At 34.5% G+C, this 10,137-nt stretch overlaps 1 protein-coding gene across 7 annotated transcripts in view; it reads right to left on the bottom strand.

The window, feature by feature from the left end:
• Window positions 1-10,137, bottom strand: part of LOC106463340 (paired box protein Pax-6-like) — a 127,733-nt gene that overhangs the window by 5,922 nt on the left and 111,674 nt on the right. For 6 of the 7 annotated variants that reach the window (XM_022391191.1, XM_022391186.1, XM_022391182.1 and 3 more), the window contains 4 exons: window positions 3,241-3,387; window positions 2,144-2,226; window positions 1,212-1,417; window positions 608-843 (listed from right to left, as the gene is read on the bottom strand). In XM_022391191.1, coding sequence (XP_022246899.1) covers window positions 608-843; window positions 1,212-1,417; window positions 2,144-2,226; window positions 3,241-3,387 — 672 coding nt within the window. The remainder of the gene's footprint in view (window positions 1-607; window positions 844-1,211; window positions 1,418-2,143; window positions 2,227-3,240; window positions 3,388-10,137) is intronic. The other variant, XM_022391200.1, reaches the window with a different exon arrangement.

Here is a 10,137-nt window from a genome sequence, read left to right as displayed (position 1 = left end):
GTCTCGTCTGTTTTGTAAGCATTATTTATTGTGTTGGATGCCTTATGCCACATTTCAGTCTCGTCTGTTTTGTAAGCATTATTTATTGTGTTGGATGCCTTACGCCACATTTTACTCTCGTCTCTTTTGTAAGCAATATCTATTGTGTTGGATGCCTTATGCCACATTTCAGTCTCGTCTCTTTGGTAAGCATTATTTATTGTGTTGGATGCCTTATGGCACATTTCAGTCTCGTCTGTTTTGTAAGCATTATTTATTGTGTTGGATGCCTTAAGGTAGTGAGAGATCCAAAATAATAAATAAATATCCATTGAAAGATATTCATCGATATCTCAAGCAGGCTTCACTGAAAACATGTTTGACATAAGTAAAACTTTTTAAAGTGTCACAACGTGTGTCTCTACCTGAAATATCGATAAATAAAAAGAGATGAATTTAAACATCCCTACTTCCTCGTTAGTAACGTAGCTTCAGAACTAACTCTACAGTTTGATGCTACAAGTTAACATAATTTACTTCTCAGATTTTCACAAAATCGACTTTTCAAATATGTTAATTGTGTATGTGGGTGAAATGTAACACCTTTATAGAATAAACTACTAATCACCTGTAGATCCAGCACTGGCGTTGTTAACTGTATGAAATTGGCCATTTACAGGCTGCATGACATATGGCTGTGCGGTAGGACATGATGGTCTGCTATAACTTCCAAGTGACAGGGGATCGTAGCTTCTAGCACTCCCTGGTGGTAGCATGCAGGAATAAGATGGCGCTTGCTGTTGAAGACAAGAACTAGGACCCATGTTGTTGGACATAGAGTAAGTGGACATCGGCGGAATGGAACTATGAAAATAACACATATTGTTTCATTAAAACTGCTTGATATAGAAACAGAAGAACTGAAAAAAACCCACGAAAACTAAACACACTGAAAGTAGGTCACTTGCATATGCACTGGGTTCAAGTAGAAGGCATTACTGATTTAATGACAATAAATAGTTAGTCAACAATGAATGTTTACTAGTCAAACTGTTACTAATAGCTGAGGAATTATTGGTCACTATTTTTGCGTCATTAAAATATTAACTCAATTTCGCAACGTTTTGTAAAATAAGGCCCATCTTAGAAATGGTCTTAATTCGTTAACATGAACTGTCATTTTAAGAGAAACGCTTTTCGTGTGAAGGTAATACTGCCGAATTTCTATCTACCTGTAAGTATCTGTCATACTAGCCATTGGCTGTCCGATACTCGGGTATAGGGCATTCGGAAAGCCGGCGTTGAGGGGTAGACGAGCTGGTGCTGTGTTGGCGGCTGCTGCTGCAGCTTGTTCGGCAGCTCGTCTTTGGTTCCGTAGTTTTTCCTCTCGCCGCCACTTCGCTCTACGATTGGAGAACCAGACCTGGACAGAAACAGCCTGTGAATGTTATGTGGTATCTTAGCAACAGAGCTGGGAAGACTTCCACAGTTATAGTTACTTAGACAAGTGACATATGAAAAATGGATAACTTTTATTTTATCTATCCACATATCAACAACGTTGGAAAAGCATGACCTTGTTTCAGATTAAATTCTTACAAGATACGATGATCCTAAATCTTATTCTTTATTTTTGCAACAATTAATACGATGATCCTAAGTCTTATTCTTTATTTTTGCAACAATTAATACGATGATCCTAAGTCTTATTCTTTATTTTTGCAACAATTAATACGATGATCCTAAATCTTATTCTTTGTTTTTGCAACAATTATATTTGAGCATTTTATGAGCTATGACGAAATGAAACTTGTTTCCGCTCAGATTCCCAATGACATTACCGCCTAAATGCATTCTGGTGGGATCTGACATAGTACTTACCTATATAAAACGTAACCATCACTAAACAAAGCAAGAACATCTGTATATGAAATGGGGATTTAATCTATGTTACCTAGTAACTGCTCAAGTGTAACACGTATCTGTGTTGTTGTTTCTCTCTCTAACAAATAATTTATGCATCATGTGAGTCTAGGATATATCACCTGTGTTATCATCCAAAGTAAACCATGCATACCACTACCTGTGTTCTTATCAAAACTAATCTGTACATTACGTGAAATACCATATATTTTGAAATGTTCTTTTATGAAAAATCCTTTACCTGTATCCTAGCTTCTGGCAAATCTATCTTTGCTGCTAACCGTTCACGGGCAAATACATCTGGATAATGAGTTCTTTCAAACTCTGAAAAACAAAACATTAGCAATTATATTCTTACTAGATGATATATCAAAACATCGTCTCTGATAAATAATCTGTGTGCGCTTATAGATAAAAATACCCAATATTTTAATAAGCTTAATCTGCGTGCGCTTATAGATAAAAATACCCAATATTTTAATAAGCTGAGTGGGTAGTCTTATGTTAGTTTATTCGTAGGTAATGAACGTCAGTACAATAATATTTACGTACAGGTTTTGCAACACGACACAAAAAAAAAGGTTAGAATTCATGCACAACATAATATATGCTTATAACTTTAGTGATCATAACATGCTAAACTAACACGATAAGGTAACTGTACATGTATACTGACACACACACACACACACCATATAAAGCATGGCATGGCCAGGTGGTTTGGGCGCTTGACTCGCAATATGAGGGTCGCGGGTTCAAATCCCCATCACACCAAACATGCTGGCTCTTTCAGCCGTGGGTGCGTTATAATGTGACGGCCAATCCCACTATTCGTTGGTAAAATAGTAGCCCAAGAGTTGGTGGTGATGACTAGCTTCCTTCCCTCTAGTCTTTCACTGCTAAATTAGGGACGGTTAGCTCAGATAGCTTTCCGCGAAATTCAAAACAAACTAAACGTGATTTATAAAAATGCATCATATTGGAAAGAGAAATTAAGCAGTTTGGAGTTATAAATCAAGATTTATAAAAACCAGTAAAGTGAAACGGCTTTAAAGGATGTATACAAACTATGGCAAAGTGAAGCGATTTGGATTTATAAACTGGGACGTAAAGTTAGCAAAGTGAAATGTTTCGTAAAATTACATCGATGATAAAATAAAATCAATAGTTTATATGGCTATTATAAATTGATGCAGCTAATTCCGAATATAACTGATGTAGTTTGTTATTGGTTTTTGTGCGTGAGAGAAAGCTGGACTAATATACATATATTAGGTTTAGTATCGTAATCTGTTTTACAGTATAAACAATTTCCCCACTTATCTTCTGATTTCTCACCTTTTTCTAAAGCTTCAATCTGCTCTGGGGTGAATGAGGTTCGATTTCTCTGTAGCTTTCTTTTTAACCGGAGCCGTGCTGCGTTATCCTCATCCCCGCTTCCGCCAGGGTCACTTCGGCTGGAACTCTCGGTTCCACTGTCGCCCTCTGTTAAATGTATAAATGATTTATTTACGGCAATAAAGATAATCTTTCGGTATGCTTGTTTCATTCGTTATTACTTTTTTTAGTGATGCCTATTTTCATGAACATTTCAAGAGGATATTTTGTGAAAATAAATTGCATGTTCTTTTTCAGAAATCTAACACACGTGACACTCTCACGCATACATATATATAGACACTAAAGAAAATTGTGTCATCTACGACATCAATGATAGACAAATAAAAAAAATTAGTACAACATAAGGTATTTCATCAGGCATAACAGTTGTAAACAAACTTGGTTACGTTATACACAAAAATGAAGCCCGATTGTGTCACTTGTTTATAAAATATAGCAATGTTATGTGTAACTCGATGTAATGTTTTGATTTATGTAAATTCACATAAAATGTTTGAGCTTAAGTCTATTGCAAGGAATAACACTGGTGTAAAAGTTTTCATGCTTTTCTTTACAGATAATACACACAAGTTAAAAATTAGCCCGACACATCTGAAATGATTCCGAAACAGAATTAAGCAATCAGTTCCCCCTCTCCAATGTGTAGCACATCAATTATTCTGTTTATTTTTCTATTGAAGTTTCTTGCTACAAAGTTTCAATTGTTACGCTCGGAAACTTAAAGATAGCGCATCAGCGCGGGAATTTGACATCTATATTTCGCTTGTTCTTCCTTTTTCTATTCTTCCATTTTCCAAAGCATCTCTATAAGGCAGTCCAAAGGGTGCTAGGAGAAAATGGTGACCACTTTGCTCCGACATTTATCCAGGAAAAAGCTTTTATCTGGAGATGTTTCTCTCGTTCACGTTCCTTGTCAGCTGAAGAATCAAGCTAGGAGGGGCGAGATGTCTCCCCAGAAATCAATGTCGTTACCGTCCATTAAAGTACCATTTTTCTGTAGTTTTCCCGTACGTCTGAAGAAGTCATTGACTACGGGTCGAGAAGGAATACGTTAACCATAGCAGCCGATATCTCCACATTGTGATTAACTCTCTTAGCAAAAACTACCCGAGAAAATTATTTCAGCGTATTAAGAGAATGTGTTTAAAAAACAAAAATCAATGTGTTGAGTAAAAAATGTTAAGTACTTTACAAACATGATCTTATAGTTTTTGTCAGTGAAATACTAGAAAGTGATACTACGAATGTAATACATTTAGAGAGAGGTTTGATTTGCACTGATTAATTTTTAACTTTATTTTATTTTAGTAAAATAAAGTTCATTCAAAATATGAGTACTATACGAAAACAGCTGTAAATGAGCTGAATCATCTGTTTTTCGTGCTAACTCATGAACCTTGATTTTCAGATCCTTTCAAATGGTTTCAGTGCGTGTATCATTGTTTCGAAATTGTTTCCAATCGTTTCAGTGCGTGTACCATCGTTTCGAAATTGTTTCTAATTGTTTCGTTAAAAAGTTATAGAACGGTTTGAAGCTTTTCGTGTACATATTTGTGTCATTATATTAGTAGGTTTGTACGATTTAGAACTGCTAAGTTGTTATTCTGTCTATAGCTCTCCCCTCATATAAATGTAACAGTACAGCCGTCTCCTGTTTTACACAATCAGAAGCGAGTCAGATACAGCTAAATAACAGGTTACTTAAAAAAAAAAGTAACCAAATCGAAGGTTTACAATGAATATAAACATGTTTGACTTCAGTAATTCAATCTAGTAATTTCATTAATTAAAACTATAAATACACATTCATATCTAAGCTTGTAGCTAATGCAATTACACATACACACATATATATACAATTTACTTAGATCTGGAAATTATTTTGATATATACGCCATACTTCCTTCAAATATTAACACAAATATAATGTTTATAATGCATATACATAAATAGATATATATATATATATTGACAACATTATGATCATAGTACGACTTCCTAGATATAGTTTTTAAGTGTTTGATGAAGGTACAAGATAAAACAATAGCTGCTATACACATAGGTTTTTTTCAATTAAATACCAAATAAAAGAAGATAGCCCAATGGTTATACAGGGTGGGCCATAGTTAGTACCAAAGGTTATACAGGGCGGGCCATAGTTAGTATACAGTTGGTACTAAGAAACAATTACGAAGACAACTGAAGCCAATTTAATTATTGTTGTTGTTTTAGAAACTAAACTATGTTATAAATGAAAAAAAAAACTATATATTTCCTGACAATTATAATCAACGTAAATATTAGACATATATTTATTCTGTACACATTTATTGTATGTTCGTGTGAAGAAAATAATTTAATATTCCTCCAAACAATTAAAATTTCCTAATGCAAGTTAGATTATATATATGACTATATATAATATCTAAGCACACACACTCACATGTGTACAAACAAAAGATTACGGCAGGTTTTTAGTCTCACAACATATTTCTCTTTAAATTTGCTTGGAGAGATTATTTAGAAACGTTTTGTTTGCTATTTAACATATCATTAATATTCCACTTAACCTTACTAACTCCAGGTACAGAGTCATCTTATGTTATATTTGAAGTATGGATGCGGGCACTATCGTAACTCTGTTAATGTTACTTAGATTTAATACATATAAATACTACTCTATCTCTCACCTTTTGGTTTACTAGAACCGGGTACTACTTATGTTATATTTGAAGTATGGATGCGGGCACTATCGTAACTCTGTTAATGTTACTTAGATTTAATACATATAAATACTACCATATCTCTCACCTTTTGGTTTACTAGAACCGGGCACCATCGTATATCTGTGAACTTTACCAAATCCGGATAATACTGTACCTCTGCAAACGTTTAGTTAACTTCACTAGATCGGGTACTACCATATATTTTACCTTTTAGTTTACTAGAACCGGGTACTACCGTATCTCTCAACTTTTAGTTTACTAGAACCGGGTACTACCATATCTCTTACCTTTTAGTTTACTAGAACCGGGTACTACCGTATCTTTCAACTTTTAGTTTACTAGAACTGGGTAGTACCGTATTTATTAATTTTTAGTTTACTAGAACTGGGTAGTACCGTATTTATTAATTTTTAGTTGATTTCATTAGTTACTATGTTACTTTTGTTAAATTTTACTAGATCCAGATGCTGAAGATGGATCTACTCCATTCATACGCTTCAATATTGGCATGTACATATCTACACATGGTTTCATGCCTTTTCTACGTGAATAATATTTTGATCTCGTTTCTTTACACTTTGGAAGCTAATACGTGAGCGTATGAATTATGTACTTGGACAATTTTGTCACCTCGGTTATCATAATACAGCAACTAAGTTACTTATGCATATTCGTACCTGATTAATAATTTCTACTATCTCGAATACACATATGGTTGTTTGAAAATCTTTGTCAAAAAGTGAGATGGGAAGACTTTTTCTTCTTCAAAAACTCTGATAGAGGAGTGAATTTTGTGGGTTTTAGGTTTCTTGGCAACTTGGAGAAGTGCATGGGAAATGTTCTGGCTTCAAATATTATGTTTCAAAAATATGTGAAGTCTCCAAAACTGTTTATTTGCTTGAAATGGTGCTGCTTTCGCTGGTGTAAGATGTGCCGGTTTTCATGCTTCCATACTTTTGTAAAAGCCAAATCAGGTGTACTTCAGAGAAAGGTTGAAGATCCTGGCATCAACTGTGATTATTTATGTCCATAGATATTGCGACGTAGGTTATTAATATAAAAGTGAATTAATACAGGTCATCGATTAAATTATAACAAGGGGTAGATTGTGGCAAAGCTAATTCCTTTGGTGAATTATTAACAATGTTTGGAAAACAAGCAGGATCGAAACAGAAGATAAAATACAACTTGATCATTCGATATTTGGGAAACAAGCAGGATCAAAACAGAAGATAAAATACAACTTGATCATTCGATATTTGGGAAACAAGCAGGATCGCAACAGAAGATAAAATACAACTTGGTCATTCAATATTTGGAAAACAAGCAGGATCGTAACAGAAGATAAAATACAACTTGATCATTCGATATTTGGAAAACAAGCAGGATCGAAACAGAAGATAAAATACAACTTGATCATTCGATATTTGGGAAACAAGCAGGATCGTAACAGAAGATAAAATACAACTTGATCATTCGATATTTGGGAAACAAGCAGGATCGTAACAGAAGATAAAATACAACTTGATCATTCGATATTTGGAAAACAAGCAGGATCGAAACAGAAGATAAAATACAACTTGATCATTCGATATTTGGAAAACAAGCAGGATCGTAACAGAAGATAAAATACAACTTGGTCATTCAATATTTGGAAAACAAGCAACTTGCATACTTCTCACTCATTCACATTTCTCCACTGACGAAAGAAGATTTACTTTGCAAAATCCTTCTTGGTCAATAATGTTGGAAGAGAGGTGGCGGAGGTCCATTAGAAGTACTCATAATAGGCTTACATTTCACACACATACACACAATGCTCGTGTTGTATTACACAGTGTACTAATTAGCGTGTAATAAATAGGTCAGTAAACTTAGCTACACACAGTGGTTATGGTGGACTAACAGTATACTGATTAGTGTGTGACGAACAGGTCACTTTCAACGTAACGACCTTGTTTAGGATTACTTATGATATTGGATGAATTTCAATGAAACTTAAATATCATGAAATGATATTTTAATCAGATCCCTTCTCTTTTATTAGAAGTCCCAACAATATATATAGAACCGTGAGAAGAATCCGACTTAAAGCTGCATAATTAATATTACTAAATGTCAGAAATACCCAATTTCAGAAAAATAAAATGCCTTATGAAGCACATCTATCAAACTAACAATTATTTTATTGTGCTAATATTGAGGTAATTGTCTTGTTGTAAAACACATATTTTAAATACAAATGCTTTTAAGCGAACTAATTAATCATTCTCACCTTTCAATGTTCATTGCTAAGAGATACTGAATGTGTATTCAGTATACACGTGCTGTTCACTGCGTTACTATGAACTTACAGATCAAATGAGCTTTCAAACGTAACAAACATTTTGACAGAAAACCTAAACCGTGGAAAGTTGCCTAATGTTTTCTCATTATTTATACCAAGAACCTTCCGGTTCATAGAAGAAGAAGAGAAGACGTATATCAACGTACTTTGCATCAGTAAAATCGATATATGTTATTTGTCGTTTTCAGCTTCACTCCTAGGTTATAAAACATTTCCAGTATTCACGTTAACATTGATAACAGGTCCATGACAAGTATTCACGATGTGCTTACACCGCACACACATAACACACAATGTTAATGGTGGATTACACCGTGTACAAATCAACGTATAATATAAAGATCAGTAAACTTAGCTACACACAATGTTCATGGTGGATTACATACCAGACTCACATGGGATCTTTTTACCGGGTTGAAAGATCGTTCAAATTTATGAAAACCACGAAGAACTTTCACATTCAACTACTCTTTACTGCAATGTGTATAACTCTAGAGGCCTTGTTAATGGCCTTCTTTTATTCCGCTAAAGACTGATATGAGATGATCAGTTTTCATAATGTTACATCACATTCTGAAAGATTTCTTTATGTAGATGCCAATATTTCGTAGAAGCTTCTTAAAATCAATTTGAAATAATGAAGCTTATAAACAATGCATGCAATAGCAACACCCAATATCAATCAAATAATCTTTTAGAAATTTATTTATTTAAAAATATTAGAAATTTTATGGATTATCCTCACGCTTAAATATTTTAACGTGAGGAAAGTCTAATAGTCTCTTTAATTTGTGACACATTATCGGATTAAAAGCATACTTAAAGCTCCGTACATTATTACTGAGATTAACTTTCTTTCCTCTGCAAAAATATTTACATTTAACGGGTGTGTAACACTATTTGTTGCATTAACTTCTACTCAAAACATCGCAATGACAGTATTGAGAGCGCTATGGGAAGCTATAAAAAAGACGATACTGAAAAATGTGGCATAAGGCATCCAACAAAATAAATATTGCTTACAAAAGAGACGCGACTGAAGTGTGGCATAAGGCATCCAACACAATAAATAATGCTTACCAAAGAGACGATACTGAAATGTAGCATAAGGCATCCAACACAATAAATAATGCTTACCAAAGAGACGAGACTGAAATGTGCCATAAGGCATCCAACACAATAAATATTGCTTACAAAAGAGACGCGACTGAAGTGTGGCATAAGGCATCCAACACAATAAATAATGCTTACCAAAGAGACGAGACTGAAATGTAGCAGTACAAGTCAGGTTGATGCCTCAAGGTAAATGTTCATTTCTCTGACTCTCTAATCATTCTCACTACCTGTACAAGTCAGGGTGACGCCTCAAGATAAATGTTCATTTCTCTGACTCTCTAATCATTCTCACTACCTGTAGAAGTCAGGGTGACGCATCAAGGTAAACGTACATTTCTCTGACTCTCTAATCATTCTCACTACCTGTACAAGTAAGGGTGACGCCTCAAGGTAAACGTACATTTATTTGACTCTCTAATCATTCTCACTACCTGTACAAGTCAGGGTGACGCCTCAAGGCAAACGTACATTTCTCTGACTCTCTAATCATTCTCACTACCTGTACAAGTAAGGGTGACGCCTCAAGGCAAACGTACATTTCTCTGACTCTCTAATCATTCTCACTACCTGTACAAGTCAGGGTGACGCCTCAAGGCAAACGTACATTTCTCTGACTCTCTAATCATTCTCACTACCTGTACAAGT

This window comes from Limulus polyphemus, unplaced genomic scaffold (assembly GCF_000517525.1).
Source record: "Limulus polyphemus unplaced genomic scaffold, Limulus_polyphemus-2.1.2 Scaffold52, whole genome shotgun sequence".
Lineage (NCBI taxonomy): Eukaryota > Metazoa > Arthropoda > Merostomata > Xiphosura > Limulidae > Limulus > Limulus polyphemus.
This window is presented reverse-complemented; position numbering and strand designations above follow the sequence as displayed.